The sequence below is a fragment of the Aulostomus chinensis genome, chromosome 23, assembly GCF_037954235.1.
Source record: "Aulostomus chinensis isolate RoL2024-O1b breed Wild chromosome 23, RoL_Achi_v1.0, whole genome shotgun sequence".
In the NCBI taxonomy this organism is placed as follows: Eukaryota; Metazoa; Chordata; class Actinopteri; order Syngnathiformes; family Aulostomidae; genus Aulostomus; species Aulostomus chinensis.
The window spans coordinates 3,598,141-3,625,000 of NC_141342.1; the positions used below are offsets into that span (position 1 = coordinate 3,598,141).

At 42.4% G+C, this 26,860-nt stretch overlaps 1 protein-coding gene across 1 annotated transcript in view; it reads right to left on the reverse strand.

Annotated features, from left to right (window-relative positions):
• Positions 1-26,860, reverse strand: part of pemt (phosphatidylethanolamine N-methyltransferase) — an 81,173-nt gene that overhangs the window by 22,546 nt on the left and 31,767 nt on the right. The window contains exons 3-4 of the mRNA XM_086195954.1: positions 19,142-19,257; positions 1,777-1,922 (exon numbers count right to left, since the gene is read on the reverse strand). Of these exons, the coding sequence (XP_086052080.1) occupies positions 1,777-1,922; positions 19,142-19,257 (262 nt within the window). The remainder of the gene's footprint in view (positions 1-1,776; positions 1,923-19,141; positions 19,258-26,860) is intronic.

Consider the following 26,860-nt stretch of genomic DNA (forward strand, 5'->3'; position numbering starts at 1 on the left):
CTGATAAGACACGGCCGTGGTTCAGGTGTATCGCGAATGACACTGTTGGTTCAGACAATGATGGCGTCTGCTGAAGAGGTCAGCATACATCCTATAGCACCACAATCATCAGAACTGAAGATAAATTCTTCTTTCAAAGAAGAGCAAAGAACTCCACCAATGGGAAAGAGGTTTCTACTCTTCCACCAAGTTGATTCAGCTCCTACTTGAGCATGAGGACACGATTGGTTGAAGTTAGCCTGTGATAGACACTAATATACCTGCAAAATGTTTTTTTTTTTTAACTGTTTGCTCTTTTTCTTCTTTCAAACAGATTTCATCGTTTGAGTTACAATGACTATAAATTGTTGGCTATAAATTGTTCTTTTTTTTTTGTCTTTCTTGGCGAGCTCCCTCGCGCTGTCAACAATGCTGATGGATGATGTGAGTCACCATGGTAACTAAAGCTTGAGTCTAAACACTTAGCCAGGGGAACATCCTAATCCATCCCACTCAGAAATATATGTCCTGAGCTCACAGAGATTTTTTTTTCCAAGTTTGAGTTACAGTGCAATAATAACAATCTAATGGTGATACAAGTCAGATTCTTCGCTCATCATTCGGTTCCTTAATATATTCATATCACATAAGAATTGCAAAAAATTGCCAAGGGTGAATTTTTTTTTAATCCAGCCCAAAGTTACATGATTTATTTTTTAGATTTCCAACAACAAATGAGTCGATGCCGAGGCCAGTGAAGGTTCACACCCCCTACTATCCTGTTTAGCCTAGAAATCTCTCTGATAGTTGCAAGTAATTCAGAATACTGCTGCTTGGCTGCTTACAAACAACAACAATAATGATCGCAATAAGAGTCATAAGAACAATCACCAATCTTCTTGCTAATGAGGGAGTTAGCGGTGTAACTTGGCCCTTGCTCATGAACAGCTCTGTGTGTGAGGAGGAGGACCTCCTGCGAAGAGCAGCTAAAAGTGAACTGGTGTGTTCTGTCCTCTTGGTTCTGGGTTGGAACGGACCTGCTGAGTTTTGAACTATCAGAACAGTGGCTGTCTTTGGGAGGCCAGTAAAAAGTACATTACAACAATCTAGCTGGCTTGAGATGAAAGCATGAATTAGTTTCTATTTGGCATAGAAACTGTGGCACTGTCGCCATATTGCTACGGTGGAAAAATGATGTTTTTGTTACCTTGTTGATGTAGGAACTAAAGCTTAGATCTGAATCTAAAATATCACAAAGACTTGAAACCTCAGTCTTAATCGAGGGAAGGTCTCAGGTCTGAAGGTCCTTACACCGGTGTCCCCTGTCTTAGTCAGTAAAACACTGAATGGTTTAGGACCAAAAGGAAGCATCTGATCTTTGCTATGCTGTGGACCTCTCAGGTCATCAAGGACACGCCTCCTTCTGTCCCCAGCCTCAGGTCTAAACATGGAGCTCTAAAGCTCCAGCCACCAAGTCGCTCAGCTACGGGCGAGAAGTGGGGTTCAGCCTGGACAGGTCGCCAGTCACACCTACGGTCAATTTAGAGTATCAATCAGCCTCGTCCCCTCTTGATGTCTTTGGACTGTGGAGGAAGCTGGAGTACCAGAGAGAACCCAGCAGGAACAGGGAGAACATGCAGACTCACACAGAAAGACCCTGTGCTCCAGCCAGGACTCGAACCCTGAACCTTCTTGCTGTGAAGCGGCAGTGCTGACCACTGCACCACCGTACCGCCTGTTAGCAGATGTCAAATAAGTGTGTTGCTCCTTTGACAAGTGGCAACGTTGGACACTTACCCAGGAAGGTTCCAGTGAATCCCAGAGCAAGGAAGCTGCTGACGACCAGCAGGGTGCCGAGCACCATAAGAATGATGCCAGCATAGAAGACGTCAGTCCTGTCCATCACGTCCCACCTGGCCTGTGCCTTCATTGCTACAGTTATGCTGCAAGAATCACACAATCGACATAATTTAATCAGTAAATGATTGTGAATGCTCTGTCCTTCAGCGATGTCAAATCAGCCCAGTGACCTTTACAGTGGCAATGAATTGTAACAGGGAGTTGACATAGGTTTTGGAAACATGACGAAGAAAAAGGGAATTAGACATTGCTGATGAATTATAGAAAAAGAACAAAATGCAAAAAACAAACATGTTCAGGGCCAGAGGAAATCCTACGGATGGTGCAGATGGAAAACATCTGCACTGACCTACATCAATCAGAAAAAATAAATCGTTCTTTTTAGCAAACACTGAGATGACCAAGTTTCATGGACACACGAAGAACTAAATAAATACTTAACTTGTCACGAAACATCCAGTTTCATCAAACATTTTATTGGAACAGTTCTTGCAAAAAGGATTCAGGGAGCTTATTCCAACTGCACGCTTCTTGTGTTATTGAACATTTCTTCAAGAGAAATAAAGTCTATTGACACTGACGGGCGTCACGTTTTGAGGGCGTCAAAAAACTTTTTGTGCTGAATATTCAGAATGGAAGACAGACCGACTGACCTGTAATTCTCACGATTGTTTCAATTTATACAAAACAGATCTTAGTACTTCAACTTAAACGGGACATTTTTCCTGTTCCATCTTTGCTACTTGGATGTGAACGCAACCACAAGAGCACTCAGAGTATTTTAATGAGTTATTGAGCACTGAGTTACTTTTTCAGGACGTCATCGGTAACTGTCGAAAATAAGTGAAAGTAAGAAATAAGTGAAATCATACAACTTGTGCTTGATTGATAATAAATTAATCCGCAAAGAACTCAAAATAGAGAAGCCCCTGCCAGCCAAACAGGAAGTGTTCTAATTAGTTTCAGCTCAACTGTATGTTTGTGGGTTACCGAGCAAACCGCTGGATGCAGAAGACATGGATTATACCTGAAAAATTGAGAACTGTAAAAGAACAATTTGAGTTCGTTCCTTAGCTACCTGAGGTATCGCTTTAAGAAGGTCCATTTTCATAACCAAATGTCTGTCGATATCGTTTTGCAAAATAATGGTTACAAACAGTTTCTCCTGGGGATCAGTCAAGAATGCCTCAACACACACTTTTGCTTGGGGAGAAACACCTATTTGATGCCAGGCAGTAAAAGACTTTGTTTTTTTTTGTGTTTCTTGTTTTCGTTTGTTTATGTTCCCCTTTGACTTTCAGCCTTTTGTGCCGTTCCCACACACCTGTTAAACTCCTTTCTGTGTTTCCCTCAGTCCTCTTCCAGATTGTTGTTGTTTCCCTGAGTGGCACTTCAGTTCCAGCCTTGTCTTCGGGTTTGCTTTCATTTTTTTTTTTTAATTTTGTGCTCCGCCTCTGCCTGGCTGTGCTCTGCTGACTGCCCGTCGTCTGTGTACGGCCTCCTTAAACTTGCGCCTCAGTTAACTTTTGTTGTTCAAACACAGCACAACAGCGTCCCAAGTTACCACAAAAAAGGTGATATCTCCATATGAAAAATATGTATTAATATCGCTGGTAAACTCACTGACACAAGAATCACACAACAAACCCCCTCTCGCGCTGCATATACAACGTTTATGGGGGAAATTTAAAGGAGCGTCTGAAAATGTCACAAAGTTAATGGACTCTTTATGTAGCGCCTCTCCACCCTGGTGGCACTTGAAGCGCTTTACAGTCTGGTCTCGTTCACATATTCAGGCTCACACATTTTGATGACATGGCCACCAGGGGAAGTGAGGATCAAACCAGCGAGCCCTCAGATGCCATCCACTAAATAGTGGGGGTGGTTAATCTAAAGCAGCTCCCATATCCCAGAAATAATGCAGGGACAGGTACATTTCTCTAAATGGGAGAAACATAACGGAATAAAATCCTAAACAAGGTTCAATCTACCCTCGCTTTGAACCGTTCAAAAATACTGGAAAAAAAAATGATGCTGAATAAGTTCTCATGGGGAACCAGCCAGTTTTTTGCATCTAGATGCGGTTTTAGGCTTACGTTTATTGTTAATTTTGTCATGGTATAACACTGATGATTTTACACAGGATGTGTTAGTGTATAATCGCAGGTGCAAGTCATTTTCTTTTCCTGCCTGCCAAAAAAAAAAACCTTGACTGCAAAGGAGATCATGTGATTACATAAGATAGTTCATACAATATTTATCATAATGGTTTATTGAATTATTATTTGTAATATGATAGGATTTTTTTTTTTTTTACACCTAGTTAAACTTGAATTAGAATGTAAATAGTCTGCTGCCAGAACAAATACAGGTCCTGGGCTCTCGACACGTCAAGATGACTCCATTTGTATAGCGCTTTTCCACCTTGGTGGCCCTCAAGTAGGTGACGAATTTGAAGTAATTAAAAAACACTCAGCTTTTTTGATGAGTTCATATTTCAATCTTGCCTCAAATATATGAGAATGTTTCAAGAAAATCCAAAAGTTTGTTGTCATAAACAACATGTGAGTAACCTTAGCCAGCACCAGACCTCTCATTAACCTAGCAGCAAACACTGAATAATAAGTCTTTAGTATGAGCAGAGTGCTGTCTTGCTGTCACGTGGTCTGTAAATATGGCATTTAAATCAACAGTTCTCACATGAACGCACCTTATGCAGTAGCTCTTGAACATCTATTGCACACCAATGTTGCTGTATCTGATTGTTGTGATTGCAAGCGCATAGATTTTATGTCTAATATATCCATTCATCCCTCCATCCATTTTATTCCACTTATTCCTGTCAAGGGTCGTGGGGTGGGGGGTGAGAGGCAGGAACCCAGCAGGAACAGGGAGAACATGCAGACTATATATATATATATATATATATATATATAAACTTCATTAACATTTTATTTTTCTCTCTTTTTTAAATTTATTTTAAAACAGTTACTCTGTCCAGTAATCTGTTAACACTGTTGACACTGGCATACTGTATCATGTGACACTGTTGACCACTCAGAGCTGTTACAGAAAGCTGCCTCATGTCTAAGGAGTTACTGGTAATGGAGTTTGGTTACTGGTTAGTATATTTTCACAAGCAGAAATATGTACGATGAGGTGGGGAGTGAACACCAGGGAGCTGGTGAAGAAGGCCCAGCAGAGACCCTCAGGAAAACAGGCCTACCACAGCAACTCCTCACAAACTTCTACTAGTGCACCACAGAGTGTCCTGAGCTATGGATGCACTGTGTGGTTCTCCAGCTGCACCTCAGAGGAGAGGAAAGACCTGCAGCGGATAATCAAGACTGCCTAAAAACATCATCGGCAACCCTCTCACACCCCTGCATCAGATCTACTCAGCCAGGTTGGAAAACAGAGCTGGAAAAATCAGGTCTGACTGGACACACCCTGGACAAGGACTTTTTGACCCCACTTCCCTCTGGCAGGCTCAGGCACGGACAGAAAGACTGAGAAACAGCTTCTTGAACTGAAGCCTGAATTGGACTGTTGTTGCACCTTCCATCCTGCACTGTACTTGTGATGGCCATTCAGTTCACAAGCCTACAGTATCACTGGACTCACTGCACTCTCCGTTCTTCTTTTCTATCCTGTTACTTATATTCTGTTCTAAACGATCTATTTATGCTGCTGTGTGACGGACTGTGTCCAACTACGTTTGATTGTACAGAAATGTTCACCTTAAGCCTTAAAATATGTAAACAAGATATGTAAACATATATACACTGGAAAAATACAGAAACGGAAGATGTGCATCAATGTGGATGTATATTTGACAGTATGGGTGGTGTGAATAGGGCCATGGTTCGAACTTGTTTTATTTTGTTGATGTATTGGAGTCATTTTTGTCATTGGAGGGAAATTTCTGTTCTCTTGATCACTTCATGAATATGAAAGTAATTTCAGATCAGTCACAAATACACCTATCTTCATGTTTTCAGAAATAAGTGACCAACGAATAAATGAGTGAAGCCTACACTTCTATGGTTATTTTGGTGGAAGTAATACATGACATATGCCTGATACTGTAAATTAACTAATTACTTTTCAAATGAAAGGGACAAGAAATGTTTCCTGTCACATTTTGCTAAACACTGCAATCGAACTAATGAACTGACATCCAGTCAAGAACACCAAACAGAAATGAGCGTCAGTCTAGTGGCTGGCAATCACAATTTACTGCAGCTACAATCAACAATTTAGATTCAGTGTCTGTTGAGAACCAGCTGTCACCATCTCCTCTGATGCCTTAAAAGTGTGTGTCTGTGTCGGTGTACGCGCGTGTGTGTGAGAGAGAGAGAGAGCGAGAGAGAGAAAGAGAGAAAGTACGAGGGAGTGAGGAATAAAAGACTGCTTGTTAGCGAGAGAGCATTTAACTTCCTCTGATGTCACACTCGACGTGCGCTGACAAACGCTTTGAGTGTTGTGAGATCATTTTTGTTTTGTCTCCACTATCCTCTTATGTGTGTTTTAATGATGCCATTGTCCACCCGCTGACGCAGTTCATGAATTCATACTTTGATGTAATAACTGATTTAGAGCGTGGAGCACTTACTGCAAGAGTTCACTGTTATTTGGTGGCACAGATCTAAAAATAAAAAATAAAAAACACATCAGAAGTCGGGGCACCAAATCTTCAATGCTGCCTTTTTCTTTTGAACACAGAGCTAAAACACTTCTGGTTCAAAATACAAAATACACTTTCTGGCAAAATACACGTTTTTGGATAAAGTGTCACATTTAGATGCCAATCATGAACTTGAGCGCCAGCAGTTCAAACGGGGATTTATCTTTCACCGCTCGCATGTTTCTCACAAAACCCGTTCTGAGGGAGCATGCTGGCAACATCTCTGTGCTGGAGAAATTAAGACCAGAGGTACTGAGCCTGCGTTGCTAGGAGACCAATAACATCCCTTGCTTGATGATGTCACTTCACCACTTAGTATGTCTAGATTGTCCTCTCATTCTGGTTGTTCTGTTGTGATCAGCATAGATGCAAAAGACTGGTGGAGCTTTTTCACAAAAACATGTGTAATGTGTAACTGCCTGTTGTTAACGTGGTCATTACCCATTCATGCTTTTCCTTTGTTCACGTCCAGGCTGAGATGCCCTCCAGCCTCAAAAGGTCAGTGGGTCACAGAGCTCAGGAGTTTAACCTATACAGCGAGTGAAAGGTTTCCCAACACCATGGGATGTAATTGAGCACAGGTGCTGTCGTAGATGCATTTGTTGTGTTTATATGGCTTTGACCATTAGCACACCAGTGGCCTGCTGTCTGAATGCAACGCGCTTTCAGCAGATAAAAATGGCCCCCAAATCAAAAGCGTGTTTGGGCTTAATAAGAGAAAAGTGGGTTACGAGGTCTGTTCTGTGAGTCGTATGGTGTTGTGCCTTTGTTGAAGGAAGCAGGAAGTGTAATGTGATGCGTTGTGTTGTTCCGCCACGTCAGACACAAAGAACAACTGCTGCGCTGTCTGTTACGTAAGGTGGCCTGGCCAGACGTACTGCTGCGATCTGGATTGGAAAAAAGATGGGAAAGGGGGTCTGGGGGACAGATACGTGAGCAAGGAGGACTGACCGCTTCATGTAATGCAGCAACTGATGATGTCACGCACTCTTCCAGATAAATACCTGAGACGAGAACTGAGTGGCAACAGGACTGCGAGCCTGAAGGCCTTGTTGGTGAGTACGGAGTCAAACAGGATCGTTATCAGGGAATATCTTAGTGGCTAGTCGAAAATTAAGTTTTAATTCTTCACTGCCCTGAGCTCGTTCTTGCTTTCAAACACTCCAATGAAACGGGACAAGTATTTGGGGATTCTGACTTCTGACACTGAGGTTGGCAAAACAAAGCTTCTCAGCCACTTCCATCGGTTACAAAATCATCTGTCAATTTGCAATATTGGCATTATTTTTTCCCTCACCTCCCCCTTATCATTATTACTTAACACATCTCTGATTAAAGCTGCACAGTGGTGCAGTGGTCAGCACTGTGGCCTCGCAGCAAGAAGGTTCAGGGTTCGAGCCGCGGCTGGAGCACGGGGTCTTTCTGGGTGAGTCTCCATGTTCTCCCTGTTCCTGCTGGGTTCTCTCTGGTACTCCAGCTTCCTCCACAGTCCAAAGACATCAAGAGGGACCAGGTTAATCCAGACTCTAAATTGACCGTAGGCGTGGCTGGGAGAGCCAACGGTTGTCTGTCTCTATGTGTTGGCCCTGTCATGGACTGGTGACCTGTCCAGGGTGAACCCCGCCTCTCACCTGAAGGCTGCTGGGATAGGCTCCAGCCCTCACCACGTTTAACAGGGTAAGAGGTGGAAAATGGATGGATGGATGAATGAATTGAATGTATAAGCGAAACATGAAAAGAGTTGGATGAGGGAGTATAATGAAAACATCATCTGTAACCCTTGTGTGCGTCAAATACGTGTTCACACAACAGTGTGAATCCTGCCAGATAAGGAACTCAAGCGCTGCCACAATTCATATTTGCAGCTCTATTGACACTCAGCAAGAGTAGCTTTGTATGATTCCCAGTTCAACAAAACCTCTGTGTTTATCTCCTTTTGCCACATTACACACTCTGGATTAAAAATGTACCACGCGCAGCTAAAATGAGGCATGCTTTGTATGAACAGATGCTAATGCTGGCCTGTTGTCAGTTTACAGCAGGTCAGTCAGGCTTTTGTAGTTACTCACTTTTGTCAACACCCACTCCTCCAAACAACTTCACACTTGATAAACCCTGTACCTCAACAATATACCTAACATTTCTACTTGTGTGTGACAACTGAACTTCACAGCTGTTAAAATGGATGCTACTTGACATAGGTGGTCAAGGCTGCAGTGAAACTCTTTCTTCAGAGAAACTACAATCAATTCCTGAAAATATTATGTGAATGTAGGGCCGTGAGCTGTTGAAATGAGCCGACAGAGGTTAAGAGGTGGTGGTCGACACAGGCTGACAAAAAAGCGGATTTCTCAAGACTTACAGATGCTATTTGTCGATGAAGGCTGGAAACTGTGGGAGTGGGAGGAAGTTGTTAGGGACTGTTTTGGTAAATTTCCAGGTCTCTCTACTCCAGAATCAAGCATTCTAACTTTAGATAAAAGCAGAAAATTCTAAAAAATCTTCCCTGTTTAAAAAAACCCAAACAAACAAAAGTGTAGGGAGAAGTTTTTAAAGAGCTTAACATGTAGATATTTGAATGGTTCCTTGGATATGTTTCAATGCACTCACACAATAAACAGCTTTGTCATTTAGTGTATGTATGTTGGTGTAGAGAGCAAAATCTCCTGTGTTAATTCCAAATTTCCCATTTGTATTCAGCTGGCCTGAGATCAGGTAATTTTGTCCCTGTAACAGAAGAATCTGCATTCATAAATCGAAACTTAACAGGTAAGTGAAAGTGTGGAAGACAACATGCAAGGACTGCAGTTTGTAGTCAGCAGACATTGCTAACCTTGAATGGCAACGCAATTCGACGTCAATCAGTTACAGATTTCTACAGACAGCAACTTTTTTTCTACAGGAAAAAGGCAGTAACATCAACCAAGGAAGATACATTTCCAGCCATTGCAGTTTGTTTGTCAGCAAGATTACACAAGATACCAGAAAGATGCTTCGCAGTAAACTTGATGCACATCTGATTCACAAAGCAGATGCAGGAGTTTTGAGTTTTTCTTTCCATTTTCTTTAAAGGTGATGTGTATGCCCATTTTTTTAAAGTGCAATGGGAAACGTTTCCACCTCCCACTCAGTTGGTGTCTCATTCGCTCTTGGCACAACTAACCACCTACGGTCAGAGCTGGAACTGCAATAATAAGACAGACAATTCCTGTGATCGATGTCATCACAAGAGATTTTGCGATGTTGTCATATTAACAATAACGGCATAAACCTGCCAGTGGCTAAAGTTGCTAACTTGAGCAATTGTTAAGCAAACATCAGCTGAGCTGTCCAGCAGAAAAGTGCTGACCTTGGCATCACTTCTCAGCCCCTTTTGGTCTTTCAGCTTTGACCAGCATCGAAATGCTGAACCAATACTGGCCCTCATCTCACGGCTTTGTTGGTCCAACAGTATTTAAGATGGAAAACAGAATGAACTTTTATGTTTCTCAGCCATTTCTCTCGTTAATCCGACACCTGGCGACTCCTGAGCTCCTGCTGCTGGCGACAACAGCAGGATAATGAGTTGACCCAGCGTTCTCTCCCTCTTTTTTAGGCCACAAAGAAACCATTTAGATTCCCAAATAACACCTGTATGTACAACTGCTGGTGATGCCTGCTGGCCAACTTGGCCACCAGCAACCTGATGGAACAAAAGCCATGCAGTAATGTATCTGTGCACGGCTGACACATATCGAGTTGGTCAAAGAAAACAGCGAGTTCATGTTTAGGGATTGTGTTTTCAGTTGTTGGATGGGAAAAAAAGCTCTGAGGATCCTCAACAACTTTGTGTGAGTAAATTAACATCTAATTGATAAGGTTGCTAAGCAACCACCAGATGGTAATCACCAAAATGGCAAAGAGCTGAAGTCATTTTCTGTTCACCAGTCGTTAATTAAATGTGGCCTAAGTAACACTTCATATTTTTTCATTGACTGCCTGCAGCTCACATAAAGAATATAAATAGACCGACCTAATTTGGAATCCGTGCAGCCCAGAGCTGGTCTCAGAACTGTTTGCAAGTTCTTTGCTGAAACTGCCATCAATGAAGATACTTCTGGGCTTCAAAGTAAATGGTCACCTTTCTTCTTCTAAATGTAATAAATGACCTGCAGTGTAAGAATAGCAGCTCCCTGAAGCACCACAGCAGCTGTTGTTGTCATTGTGCCCAGCCGCACACCTCTATATCTATTTGGAGCTCTCATAATGACTAAAAATTAGGTCAAACATCGATTCACCCGCAAAATGGTATTGCGATCGTGCTACACAGTGCAACATGTGTGCTGTCACTCTCTCTCGCTCATATAAATACTGTGAACTGTATGTATGTGTGTGTATGTGTATGTGTATGTATGTATATATATATATATATATGTGTGTGTGTGTGTGTGTGCAGGCTTTCTATTCTATAAACATTGGCAAAGGAATATTTAAATTACATTTTTTGACATTTTTTTTTCCTCAGGGAAAACATGAGCAGATATTAATTCAATATGTAAAATTTTGTCCATCTTAATACAAAAGAGCCCTTTTTGACCTTGAAGGAGGTACGCACACACAGGGCCTTACCACTGTAGTTTGCTCTTTAAATGATCCAAATCTACAATTGGCTAAAACCATGGAAAGGAGGAGGAAAAGTTGTCTGTTTCCAAAAAAATAATCGTGATTGTACCATGTATTCTTTTTTGGAAACAGACAACTTTGAAGAGAGAGCACTCTTATTATTTTTTAACTTTCAGCTCCTGGTGCTTTCATGCTGGGGTCCTCATCTAAACAACAAGCAACACTGGGCGGACTCTCCTGCAAGTCGGCATGTGTGGCTGTTCTGTAAAAGGAGAGGGAGATGCACTGTGATGCAAATATCGCTTTGTGAATCTCCTCGCTGGTGCTGTGACTATGACTTAAATGCAGCCCTTGTCTCATAAGATGGCATTTAATAGAAGTGTTTCCATAAAACAACACATCAAGTAATCAGAAGATTAGAAAGATGAAAAGAAAGTGTAGAAGATGAAAAACCAGAAATACAAGTGGTCCCATTGTTTGGGCCATCTACAGACATTTAACTGCAAAAAACGGAGAGAAGTTGAAAAGAACTTTGGTTGGACAAGTTGGGATTGTTTTTTTTATAGTACCAGCTACTATCAGCTATGTTGCTGCTTCTCCGGAGACGAAAACAAAGTTTGGGAATAACTGGGGCGATGACGGCTGCGCAAACAGCTGGTCAGTCAGATGAGTTAGAGATTTCATCGAAGGGTTTATTCAAATCACGTGTTTCCATCTCTCGTTTTGCACATTTACTTATTTTCAAAACAGCTAAAACCCACCTCAAGCAAGCTTACTTTTTTTTTTTGCTAATTTGAGGTAGGTTTTAGGCGTTATGCTGTTTCCATTAAAAGCAAAATGAGCAGCAAAATCGCTTCCTGGAATCACAGCTATTGATGGCAGTGACTAATGCTCATCTGTTGATGTGAAAGTAGGTGAAGTTGAGGTTTGTTTCACACATTTGGAAGCTTATATTTGTTTTTGATGAAAAGCTGAAAGAAAATAGTTCTCTAGTTTCTTCCTGTGATAAAGAACTCATCACTTCAAGGACACAAAAGGGGACTCAATAATAATCAAAACAAAATACAGAAACCCGTTTGTACCATCTCCCAAATCCATATCTTAGAGACCTGTGCTGGCCTAAATTTCCAAACTGGCATTTCCCTATTGCAAAAAGTTGAAATGCCAACTGTCCAGTCTCATTTAGCTGACACTAAATAGCAAGAACGCCAATTAAACACACTCAGTTAATTAAAAAGCCATCTGTTAAACCCTCCCAGAACATTGCCTGAGGCTTTATTGTTGCACAGTGTGTGGCAAGCATTACTGCTGTGGTACTTAGCAGATAAAAATATGCAATCCTCAGTCTATAAATCTGTCTGGTGGCATTAGAAAAAGACATGGCATGCCAGTGAACCATTCAATGTATAAGCCAATTAATCAGACAATTAAGCAGCATGACAATGAAGCTGGGAGGTAATTACTTTCCTGGTTAATGGGTCAGCAGGTATGGGATGGTGATTCCATGTTTATTTTAATTAGTGGAATAGACAGGAAAATAGCAGAACTTGATTGAGGCTCAGCACCATTCAATCTTAGCTGAGAGTGTGTATGTTCTTTTATCAATGTGTGTCTCAACTACCCTGGATCCTGTGGCCATTCTGACTCTTAACACCAATATCGTAGGTCCTGGCAAGCAGGTGGGTTGCAACCCAGACCTTTATTGGTGTGACGCAACAGCGCTTACCACCATGCCATCCCCAAAAATCTCTGAAGTATCCATCCATCCATCCATCCATCCATCCATTTTCTTCCACTTATCCAGAGTCGGGTTGCAGGGGCAGCAGCCTAAGCAGAGAGACCCAGACCTCCCTCTCCCCAGCTACTTCTTCCAAGGCCACCTGAGAGACATAGTCTCTCCAACGTGTCCTGGGTCTTCCAGAGGCCTCCTACCATTTGGATATACCCTGAGCACCTCCCCAGGGAAGTGTCTGGGAGGCATCCTGACCTGACCCCTGGGCCACTTAATCTGACTCCTCTCGATGTGAAGGAGCAGAGGCTCCTCCCGGACGACAGAGCTTCATCACCCTGTCTCCAAGGGAGAGCCCAGCCACCCTCCGGAGGAAACTCATTTCGGCCGCTTGTACATGCAATCTCGTCCTTTTTGTCGTTACCCAAAGCTCCTGTCCAGAACCCTCGAACAGACTTTACCAGGAAGGCTGAGGAGTGTGATCCCATGGTAGTTGGAACACACCCTCTGGTCCCCCCTCTTAAACAGAGGAACCACCACCCCAATCTGCCAATCCAGAGGGACTGCCCCCAATGTCCATGTGATGCTGCAGAGTCGTGTCAACCACGACAGCCCCGCAGCATCCAGGGCCCTGAGGAACTCAGAGCAGATCTCATCCACCCCACTGAATCTTTTATGACTGACCAGCTCTCATCTTCACAGATATTACAAAACTTTGTCTTTGTTACCAGACAATATACACCATGTTCTAGCTGATGCTAAAAGGAATACCAAGTTTTCGGGGGGAAATACTGTACATTTAGAGTCCATCTTCCCCAGAGCTAGACAACAAGATAGATTCCCTTCTCTGCTCTGTGCTACATGAGGGAGCTGGGTCCCACGCTAGTTAGCTTTGCTAAATAGGAAAATCCTGTTGTTATTCCAAAAACTCTTCTCACCCAAACTTTTTAGCCGTAGTCCTATTTTGTTTCACAATGTAACTTTATGTTGCACTGAACGCAGTGGGCGAAAGTTGCTTGGGAATTTTCAGGCATGAATGAAAGCTTTCTACCTGCTGTTTCCTGGCATAGACGACATCCATTCAGAGATATTACACTGGCATTGTGTGAGCAAAGGCACGTCTGGTTTCTGGTCTTCGGCCACCTCGTGCTAGGCCTGATGGTCATGTTGCTAGTAACCTTGATCACCTACATTTTGATTTCTGTTAATAGCTCGAGCATGATATGATAATTCAGTTCACCCATCCCCAGCAGCAGATCCAACCCAGTGTGCAGCAGGTGCAATGCCTCTATTTTTGACTTGGATATTTTCTCCTGAGGGAGAGGAACAGCTAATGCCTTGATGTGCAAACATCAGTCCAGCAATAGGCCTGCTGGGCAGCACCTTAAATATGACAAGGGCTGGTCATAATTGCACACCACTACAGATCAATTAAGTGAACACTGTCTGTAATGAAAATTAAAAAAAAAAAATTTAAGTACGTTATTTTATCATTTGGCTTACAGGCGATCAAGATCACCCTTAAATTTAGATTTGAACTTACCAGAAGTACGAAATCATTGCTGAATGCCACAAACTGAATTAAAAATGATGATCAGTGTGAGCTTGTGAGTCTTCTGTTCTGTGATAATTAGATCCATAATTGCGCAAGAAATTGATTGTCATGTGACAGGCACTGCAAAGCATAAAGGGGCGGGGCATGGCATAGTAAGTCAGATGTAAATGTCAGCCATTAAGCAAGAATCTCCAGTAGCATGTTAGAACTCAGGGATCAAAGCCAGAGAGGTTTTGTGATGTCACCCAACCCACTGCACTGCCCTAAAACAACAGGAAGTGCACTGGTGTTTTCTATAAGCAGATATTCCTACTTGTGTATTCAGGGTCCAAAGCTTTATGATGTGTATAATGAGCAAATAAAACTGACGTCTGTGGAGCTGAGAATACGCCTGTATAATCTTTGAATGAACTACGGTTGGTCAAAGCACCTTGACCCCAAACAACCTCAAACAACTGAACCGAAGAAAACTTTTTCAAAAAGGACAACATTGGAAATAAAACATCATAAATCTGAGTCTAAAAATCCTCAATTAAAAGGTCCAATAATGACAGTTCAGAACTAAAAACCAGTAGTCGGTTGCCAGTCAGACACACCAGACGGCAGCAATGAGTTTACCAAGTAGTGTCTTATGAAACAGGTCTATAAATATGGCTGAGTTTTCAGGTTCACTGTGGTAAATGGACTGCTTTTATACTGTGGCGCACACCTCTACAAAAACTGTACTAAAAGCACCATTCAACACTGTCTCTCATCCACCCATTTAGACACCAATGGTGGTGGAGCTGCTATTGGGACCCGAGCCTGCCCGCCAGGAGGGTTCAGTATCTTGCAGAACAACTCTGCTTCCTCTAACCACTTTCATCCTGCAGAAAATGGAAGGAAAGACGTACCGTGTGTTTGAGTTTACCTGTCTACCATGCAGAGTAAAATATTGTACATCACCCAAACAATTGCTGAAATACCTTCATCATCAAAGTGCAGACATGGAACAAAAACTTTTCAAATGCCATATAGGTTATCTCTCTCTTCAAAAGTGAAGCTAACAAGACATTTTAGCAGCTTGTTCAAGAAGACCCTGTTGCCTGGCAACAGATATCACAGACATCCTTTGAGAAATAAAAATTAAACCTTGCAGTGGCATACAGTATATGTGCTTTGTCACTATTCTGATCCAAAGTGGGAGGAGTGGGAGCTTGTGTTTGCACTGGGTCTTTTATGATGGCAGGCGTAGGGTGACACATCCAGAGCCCTGGGCATCGGTAAGGATGAGAGGAGGGAGGAGAAGACAAAGAGCATGAGGGCAGAAGAAAGAAGCGGAGGAGGAAGAGGAAACAGAGGAAAGGTCTGCATGGTAGAAACTGAAATTCTGTCCATCACGAATCAGCTCGGAGTCAAAACACTGAGTCAATCAAGAGAAACTTATATGAGCAGCCATTATTCTGCATTTTAAATAGAGGTCAGCAGACTTGTTTACAGCAGCAGTGAGCAGCGTCTTCATTGTTGTGGCAGGCGCTGGAGTGAACGTCAGGCCGATACCACCTCAGGTTAGAGAAGACAGGAGGCCAACAGGCACTGGGACAAAATATCGAGGAGGGACCTTTCTCACTAATAATACAACAACTGCTGTGACAAAAGAGACAACACATTTTAATGAGGGCATGTTTGCAAATGAAGTTCATGGAATGACAGAAACAGACGCAAAGTTGCTTTGGGAGGCAAACAATGACCGATGTAAATGTATCCTGAGGTTTTGTGGCATTTCTTCATATTTGAGACAAGAAAGGTATAAAATATGGATAAACAGAAAGAGCTTTGAGTGCACACACACACTCAAACAATCTGTGCATTCTTGTCTAGAAAAGTTTCTGTCGCGCAGCAAACAAAAAACAACTGCAAAAACAGTTGCCATACGGCACACATGTTCTTCCTGTGAACAGCTCAGACTGCATCATGTTATGAAATTGCTTTTATTCAACCAACTATTTGTTACATTTTTTTTAGTTTTCTTCCTCCATGAGCTCCGTCTGACAGCTGTAGAGCCAGGAGGGTGTTTGTGATTAACACGATCCGCTGGAGTCATGAGTGCAGCGATGATCTGCAAAATTCACTATCAGCATTCCCACAAACTGGATTTTCCCTCGCTGTCATGTTCGACCTCAATCAGACATAGTTAGATAAACAAATGAGGCAAGAACCAGCTCCGCTCCTCCTGGGTTGGTTACCATAGTGACAAGTTCAGACAGAGAGAGGCAACACCAGCGCTTGGCAATTCATCTTATATTAATCAAAATCAAAATCAACAATGGCTATCTTAATTGAGATGGGGCTGAACAATTAATCAGACTTTTACTGAAATCATAAGAGGCTGACTGTGTGTAGAATATAAAGTACTGAGGTGGGACAGAAATATTTCTGCTTGCAAACGTTCCCGTCTGTGATTTTCCCTGAAGATCGCATCGCTGCTTTTTGCAGATCATCTGGTCCAGCTGGCTTCATCGGTGTGCGACATTCAGCTCTCACTGAGTCGGTTCTCGACTGAGTGTGAAGTGGCTGGGATGAGGATCGGCGCATCCAAATCCGAGGTCATGGTAAAAGCTACATTGTTCACTTCAACGAGTCCTTACCACAACTGAAGGAGTTTAAATATCTCAGGGTGCTGTTCTCCAGTGAGGGGACTATGGAGCGTGAGATGGGCCAGCGAATCGGAGCAGCGGGAGCAGTCTTGCAATTGCTCTGTGGCACTGTTATTTAGAAAAGACACCTGAGGCACAAGGCCAAGCTCTCCATCTATCAGTCAGTCTTTGTTCCGACTCTCACCCTTGGTCATGAAATAATAGTCATGACCGAAAAAACAAGATCGTGAGTTCAAGTGGCAGAACTGGTTTTCCTCGGAAGGGTGGCTGGTGTCTCCCTGAGAAGTTCGGTCTTCTGTGACATCTTCTGGAAGCCACAGGGCCGACTGAGGACCAGACGGAGAGAACTGCAACCCCCACGACCCACTTTAATATAAGCAGTTGAAGATGGATGGATGGATGGATGAAACCTATTTCAAGAAAATGCCTTTACTTGGTAAATTTGATTAATACTTTCCATTTAATATTTCATCATATTTACAGTAGAGGGTTATCATGTGAAAACGTGTATGAAGTAGTCATTGATCATAATCAAGGTTTGAAATGTTTGTGATCCAGAGTCAGCGCGTCTTTTAGAGAAGATTAGAGACGTTCAACTAGAGGCACTCTGAGTGGCCGTGCAAAACAGGACGACTCATTCCAAAAAAAGGCAGAACCTGCAAACACCAACGCAAATGTCACTCAAGGGCCCTTATCCAAGCTGCTTCCGTCTGCCAACATTTCCTGCGGCGTCTGCATGCCAACTTGCAGCCCACTTAGACTACAACTCCCCTTTCCATTCTGTATCTGAGTAACAAAGTTTTTTTTTAAATTTTACAATATCATTATCTGGCTACAGTAAGAACTTACTGATTATACTAGTTTGGCATCACTTTCATTGACACAACAGCACAAATATGACGAGGCATGAAGACATGGAAGTGTACAATGTTCTTTCGTGGCAATTGTTCCACTTGAAAGACTTTCATAAATATAAATTCATATACATCCATGCACATGGATCGTCCAGTTCTGTCTTTTTACAAGTTGTACTTTTATGAAAATGCACATACATACGCATGCTGTGGTACAATTGAAGGATCACAAGTATTTTCGCTTGTGAATACACACATAACTTGACTCCATTTACCAGAACTTCTTACACACCCGAGGCCACTTGCTGTAACAGCTCTAATTGATCAACAGAGTCACATGATACATTGTGGTGGTGTCAATAGGCTGAGGGCAAAAAATGGAATCAAAAAGGACAAAAGATGTTCTGTATTATTATGGATTTATTGTTCAAAGACTCCTGTTCCAGGCTGGACTGTAAAGCTTCTGAGAGGCATATATTCACTCTCACTGACTGGACTGAAAACGGCACAGTGGTCAGCATCTGGGAGCTTTTTACAAACTCCTAAAGTGTTCCTAGACAGGTTGAGTCTATAGATCCGCCTCCAGGTGGACCCTGGTGCAGTACATTTGAGGTGTGAAAGGAAACATGAATAAAAAGGCAATTAAACTCTATTCTGTAATTAGACAATGTTGTATGACACCATGGGTAATTTTCTAAAAAGACAGAGGAAATGAAAGGTGCAGATACAGTTGCAGGAGTTGAGGAGTAGGTGGCGAGCAGGTTAATGACACAAAGAACACATAAAACTGGCAAAACATGAAAAAAATTTAGACGTTCCTGGTGACTTGAAGGCGTTTTGTGGATAAATTAAGACTGTGCTGCACACACAAGGTTATGAAAGACGTGCTTTTGGAATTCTCAAATTCTGTCCAGGTGACGACTGTTTTACAATGTCTGACGCATGGAAAAAACTGACCGTGTGAAAGCAAATCAGACCAAATTAAAAATGCAAATTCGCTGGACCTCCTCCCCAAATCAATAAGAATCCATCAGACTATCGGTGTGAAAGCCACCTCAGATCATCCAATGAAAAAGGTAGCGTTCTGATGTAAAAAAATGTTGATTATGCAGAAAAGTACTGGATGAGTGTTCACTCTTCCAATTCTTTTTAACTATGTTCAGAGATCAGTTTTATTCTGATAAGTTTGCTGCTGTCAGATTCAAACAGTGGTGATGGCGGTGTGTGAAACTGCCTCACCTGTGGCTGCGATAGACATTGAGCAGAATGATGACGAAGCCCAGGAAGTAGCAGGCCACGTAGGGGCTCCCGAAGACCCTGGACAGTTTCCGTGTACGATGCTCCCATCTCGCCACCTACAGGATGAAAGGTCAGAGGTCATCAGATGGTGTTTAACCCTTGCCGGTCCTCTCAAGTCATCCAACATTAAAGTTGAGAGGTCATTGATGGTCTAAAAGGCAATCACAGCAGACCACAACTTTTTGGTGTGTGAGAAGTTCGACACAAACAATGAATTAAGCGATCCTTGGACATTGCTTTTATTGGATTCAAAAGTACATTGTTACTTTTGGACAGCGCTGTTCATGGAAGTGCTTACTTGCATGGAGGAGAGCTGTTCTGGTTGTGGGGATTGCAGTTTTTCAAAAACTTTACATGAGAAGATTCAAGGTTTGTCATCTCACTGTGACGTAAACTGCTCTCAACATTTAGTCCAGCAGAGGAGCATAACTGACACCCTGAAAATACATCAGGTCATCCATCCAGAACACTTAAAGAGAAGCGCCATCCATGAAAATGCCATGAAAAAATGAACAAGCACTCCGAGATTCAGGCATAAACCGAAGCACAGTATTCAGTAGATGAAATAGTGGAATTGAGGCGCTACGGAGGAATCATCTCCGCCGATGCGCGTTCTGCATGAGCACTCACGTATAGGATTTTTAAAAAATTTTTTTATAAGAAATATTCCGAGGATTTGACACATAATGGCCTGGTAATATTTTCAAGAGCATTTTTAATAAACGACAGGTAATAACGTTCTTGAAATTTTGTTCCGCATTCAACATTGTCCCCAAAACATCCTCAGAATGTTGTTATTCATACTTGAAATGTTTTGTCTTGGTGAATGTCTCATATCTTTAGTTTTTTTGGTCTGCAGGGGATAGAAAAAAAAAATACATGAGGTAGTAAAAAAGCTGTTGCATGCCAGAGAAGTTTTACCCTGCACTACAGAAGTTATAAGCAGACATATGGATGGTTATGATCAGTGAACGTCACACAGTTTGCTCTGTTCGGGAGAATGTGTAAATCATGTGATGTGAAAAAGGAGAAGCACAGATTTGTGTTCTTATTGAAATACTTCATTCTCCAGGGAGTTGGATCTCTTGCAATTTTTTTTTTGTCTGTTGTTTTCAACCTCTTTTTTCTTTTTTGACAGTCATTCCTGCCTCACCAGGGGCTGTTAGCAACAGCACCTTATATAAGTGGTCACAATAGCGTTTTCTCAAGATGGGCCTTATACTCAGGAATAAACACCCTCCAGCTCACTTATGCAACAAAGAAAGTGACCTGTATGTCCATGTGATGAACCTTCCTGTCGGCCACATTACTGACTGAAAGATGTGGTGGTGGACTGATTGACAAACTTGCACTCTAAATAAGTGTAGGCAGGGGAAGCACGTCGACAACTGTAAAGCGCAGCAAGAGGAATGTTGCCATGGCGATGCCTTTTCAAGCTTGACGAGACGAAACATTAAAAAAAAAAGAGAATGAAAAACTGAGAGGCAACAAATTAATGTGGTGACAGAAAAGAGCTTTGGCACTGAAATGGTGTCCTTGCTGGTTTTTGATGGGAACAGATGCGCAGTCAGATGTTACTGACTCTAAGCTCAAACTGTCGGTTATTCATATTGATGAGTTTTAATTTGGTTCCCTCAATATGTAGTCTGTGGTATTCACTGCAGTTACAAACTCTTCTGTAGGCCAGCTACTTTGGATCGCTGAAATAATACAGGCAAGGATTTATGGTTCCGTCAAATTCCGTCTGGAGGAATTAATGACAGACATTAGATATGCATGGCTCAACTATGTCAATGCATTATGACACGACTGCACAGTAAATTTTTAAATGGATTGTAAATCTGGAGCATCGCATAACAGGTAAGATTAAAAACAAAGTCATATGCCTCTGCAATATTTGTCTGTCACAGTGACCTTGACCTTTGACCTAAAGAACTCCTCTCAGCTCATCCTTGAGTCCCAGGGGACATATCAGTCAAATCTGACGGCATTTCTTAAAGGATTTAGGGCGATATCACGGGAGAGGAAAATGGGTCGTAAAACCACAAAACATGCAGCCTCTAACTTGTGACATAGTAAATACTTATAAGTACACTTACATAAGCTCATAGATCTGCCAGCTTATTGATTTGTATGTATTTAAAAGGGACAGAGCACATCAATAAACATTTCAGCTTTTGCATCCGTGTACAAATGCCAGAGTTAGTCTGAAGTTTAATTTCCATCCCTGTCCGGTCATTCTATTGTACATGACACCTAGGGGTGGGCGATATGGCATAAATGTCATATCACAATTGTTCAATAAAAGAATCACGATCTCGATTTTATCCCGATTCTTTTTACATTGTTTTTTGAGACTAATTTGCAAGTTTCTGGTCAGTGCAACCTAAACCATTTCTGTATATAAAACAGTCCTTAAAGGAAAAAAAAAACAAAACAATTTAGGCCAAAGAACCTTTCGGAACAGATTTTAATTTAAATTGTTGCAGTTTTGCCAACATGTGCAAAGGACGTACACATACTAAAAGTGATTAAACAAATTTGTCATGTTGCTATCCCACATGCCAACCGTCTCTGTGCAAACTTTGCAAATTACCTTCGTTTGCGCTTTGTCATTTGGGGAAAAGCCAAACCAACTCCATAAGATGGAAGTGGAGTTTTTCTTTGCTCTCCATGTGGCTACCGCTACACGCACAGACACGGAAGAAGGTAAGTCACTGCCTGTAGTTCGCTATGATTGGTCGGTCAGGTTGACAACGTATCTGGTGCGTCGGCGCATCAGCCTAGAACTGCAATTTATAGAATGTGACATTGGGCGCCGCTCTGCTTTGAAACTCGCCGCCGGCACTGCGCACCGTCCGCCACCCCTCGCAAAACCGGCACACAGTGGGAGATCCCGTTTCGACACCCCGCCCAAACAGCGGAGTCGCGGACGATCTATACGATCTCCTCACTTTGGCAGATCGTCTACACGTTCTAATCCTTCACGATCTAATATCGTCATGTCGCACATCCCTAACGACACCTAATTGATGAAATAAAACAACACAGGTAACGTCCAACAGCCGTTCTAAAAATCTAAAATCATTCTAAAATCGAACCCAGTGTGTGTACATGCTCCGAGGGTCTGGACCCTCCCCTATCACCAAGCATGGCCCAGGACACAGGACGGTAAGGCTGCACAACAAGTCTGCCACAACATACAAAGATATACAACAACACAGTGTAATGATAAATATATTACAAAAAAATATGTGTGTGTAAAAAGACTGTGCACCATCCATGAGGAAATCTCAATGATATGCTGGTAACAAGGACAATAAACAGACAAAATGAAATGAACAGAGCTTCTGGAGACGGTGTGTGAGGTTCCCCAAAACAGCTGACTGTCCCCAGGGGAGGGCGTCCATGGGATGGTACCTTTAAAACAGTTGTATGGTTTATTCTAAGAGGATCAGGCACATTGGTATGAATGCTTGAAGTCCAATTTGAATCTCAGACGTTCAGCTGAAGCTTGTCCAAGGACCCGGTTGCGCAAGAATACAGCTAGTTTGTATGGAGTGTGTGAGGCCGTTCCCAAAGGCTGAGGTGGAACTGTGACAAACACACAGAGTGGTGGATGCAGAGCTGTCGGTCTGAGATGTGAAGCCAGTAAACGAGTGTGTGGTCTTGACTGGTAGATTCAAATCCTCTTTAATACAGACTAAAACAGCTGATAAAGGAGACGGCAATGGCCCTCATTCATCAAACGAACATACGACGTGAGCGAAAACTACAATCAAATCTCACGGCAGGTCCGAGACCTGATGTGCGCATGTTTTCATCTCAGCCTGACCTGGAGGAGTCGGAGGATTGTTATGAGATCATTCTGACATTCATCTAAGAACACGCTACCATATTTAAAAAAAAAAGATCAATTCTAATCATTTCCAGGAGGGAGGAGTCATCTCCTCGCTGAGCAGCTATGATGCCTTATATTTGTACCGCCTAACAGGAGCAGGTTCAACAGCTGAAACACACAAAGGTGACGTGGGGCGCTGCGTCAGGCTGCTGCAGGACAGACGGATGATTGGGTCAGCAGGGGAACATGCTGGAGATCGTTAGTGACGTGTCTGTGGAGTTCTGCACAGAACTGCACCAAACAGGGTGTTACTGGTCATTCTGATGTGCAAAGTGGTGTTTCTGTGTCTCCTCCATGCAGCAAAGCACCTCCTCCAACTATCTAATAATCACTAATGATGATCATCATGGATCAATTCAAGAAGAAAACATCTGCTGGTGTTTGACTGATGATGACCGACCTGTTGATCATATGGCAGTGATTTCAGTCTAAACAGCGTGCTCCTACTCCCTTTTAATTCACTTTTCTGTCTGTCACATAAATCTTTTTGATTCAGTTTATCAGGTGATGTGAAGGCTTCCTTTTCCAGGTCACACAAGTTCATCTTCTTTGCCAAATTATTGTGTCCATGTTGTAAGATCAAGGGAGGAGGATTGTAAAACCAGAATATATTAGGGCATGAAATTTAAATCATGCTTGTTTTCAGCCGCCACATTTATCCGCAGCGGGTTGTTCATGTGCAGAGATTGGCGGGGTATGACCGGTTTAATAAATCACACATGAATCTGGTGGTGTGCTGAGTACACTGCTCAGATCTGGGTCAGTTTCTGTGTTCGATTGATAGATGAGGGCTAAATAATTGACCGGTTGCTACCGCTGCGGGCACTCTTCCCTCCTGTCCAAATCAAACCTGGTTGCCCCCCAAAAACATCAAGGTTGTAATGACAAAAAGTCAAAAGAAAAAAAGAAACAAAGTAAACAGTAAACCATCTGCTTATTTTCCACATCCCCTCAGCTCTTGCAAAACAAAAAGGCTGTGAAACATTCCTCCTTGATTTAATGAGCTTATTTTACTGAACAACTCCACAACAGATGACTCATTCCATGGCCACCGAACAAGGAATAATCACAGCAAATGATGACTCTGCCAACATACATATTTACAGATGAAAATTGGATTGGTCTAGACATCCAGGTCTGCTCTTTAACTCTGAGTTTGCTGAGCAACTGTAAAATTGCTCAAAAATTCCTTTCTGTCCCTGGCGGGATGGAGAGCAGACACAATAACGGACGCATAGCCCAAACACATAAGGCCAGTCGCTGGTATGGAGGCATACAACCAAAATCCAGCGTTACACTCTCGGTTTCTGACTGACGTCTTCAGCCCTCAGCTACTCTGGAAATATTCTGTAGCTCCATCCAGGAGTGGAGAAGAGGCTGCTGCTGAGGTTGTTATCTGCTGGGTCCATGTGGGCTCTACTTTGTTGTTACAACATCAGGTTGGTACGGAGGCTCTGGGCCGCATGATGAATGGATCATTTGAAATCACAAAAGACGACCGATATCATTATGAATTTATTATGGAAGGACTCCAAAAAGTTCCAGAATAAAAATCAAGACTCTGCGAGGGTTATATTCACCAAAATGTTAAGTTTCTGGGATCCTCTTCAAGTACAGCAGTGCTCATTTGCATTTATCATACGATAGCTGATATTATTTATCGTGACAGGCAAGTTCTCATTTAGAAGAAGAAGCTTAAAATTGTTGCATCAGGACCACCAGGAAGGCAGCCGCTCCTCAAGACCTTTTCATAGCTGCCAATTCATCTCTGATGTCACATCATGCACACACACACATGCATCCCACAATAGCCAGATGTGGGAACATTGAATTACATCTCTGTTTTCTTGCATCACATCATCAACCATCTGCATCGAACATACAGATAACATGAAAGCATCTCATTATCCTTTGTGGAACATGCAAGCACCCTCCACCAGCTGCATTAGCAGGCCATTTAGGCCAGTACACTTATTTCAGAAGCAGCAATGGGACATCAAGCTCCCACAATCTGTCAAAATGATTTAAAAAAAAGACCTCCCCTGGATGATGGAGCACACTAAAAATACTCAGGTGCTCTGCAGACGGACTACTGATGCTGTTATCAAATCATCAATCAAGGCATGGACAGAGGAGAGGGGGAGTAGAGGGAGTGGTGCCTGCTCCTAAGAACTAGCAGCTCTCCAAGACAAATTCAATCAAGGCTTAGGTAACAGGCTCCTCCTGCGTCCCCATCAGCCCACTTAAATCAGAGATGCAACTACTTGAATTGGTTTGAAGTCAGGACATTAAGGAGACTTCTGAGGAGGAGCGACTGGCATCTGTGGTCGCTAAATGAAGGGACATCTAAGCAGCAAAGATAAGGAATCTAAGCTAACAGCAGCGTTCTGACGCATCCTCACCTCCTCAAACCCTCAGTAAGAATACACACACACACACACACACTTGCCAGTGCAGCACAGCTACAGTGTAAACAGGGCACTGTGGAGTACCTTGGAGATGATCGTCTCCACTTTATAACGTGTTTGTATCCCCATGATCATCAGCTGCTGCTGGACTCGATGTATTAATTGTGTGTTTCGCAGAGAACAATCTGAACACAGGCACACATGCGCAAACACGCACAGCCAAGTAGAGGTGCATTAATGCGTGGATGTGTGCCGTCCCACGGTAACAAGGAGGAAGAGAACAAGAACATAGATCACACACAAACTCCAGACACCCTCATTAAGTCCTGCTCGATTCACAAAACACTGATTGAATATTTATACATCTGGGGATTTTTGGACATTTGGTGAACTGTGGTTGTACCAGGAGCACATTGTCTTTCAACAAATACACACTCAAATGTGGGTACAGGTAAGAGTGAGATTAGCCACGTGAGCGGATATGCTGATGATTTCAATCCACCTCCTCAGGCTGTGGTGGAATATTTTTAACAACTGTCGAAAAGGTTGCCCGGAAAGTTTTAAATAAAATCATGAATCTGCTGACTTGATCTTCTGCCACCAACATGAGTGGAGGAAGTCGCGAGGACTTAGAGCTGGACTTTCCATTTCTCCTATGACAAATTACAATCACCTCACTTTTTTCATCTTGTGGCTTTTTCAGGTCAAATCCTTGTTATGAACAAACACTTCCAAAGCTCGTGATATTTTTGTTAGCCTCAGCTGTGCCTTGTGTTTTATGTAAAAAAACACCCCAAAAATTCTAATTGTCATTTATTCATGGTTTGATGTGTTTTGACTCAACAGTTGTTCAGTAAACACCAGCCTCATACTTGATGGTGGAGGCCACTGGAGATGGAAGATCAACAACAGTAAAATGATTCAAAATACCAGTTTAATAAAAGCATTGTCCATCTTATGCAATGCAAGTTGTTTTTATCCCGACATTTGTTCAGTTAGTGTATAAATAATTAAAACAAGCCATCATTCTTCCTGGTAGAATAAAAACAATAATGTCCAACAGGCAGAATGATAGTGAGCAGTCAAAGAGTCAACCAGTCTTTCGAAGGAGCCTGATCTGACTCACAGTTGAAGTGTCACAGTTGATATAAATCATTACAGGAATGCATGTTACACAGGTCAGCATGTGTAAATGCTATGGCCAAGGTTTGTTGAGTGTAGCTGAGCTGATGTCCCCCTGACTACAGAACATCATGTTGACTGTACTGCCATTGCACATTATTGCTCTGCTGAATAAACCTTAACTGAGTCGACCATAATGTTCCCGAATCACCCTCGCCATGTTACACT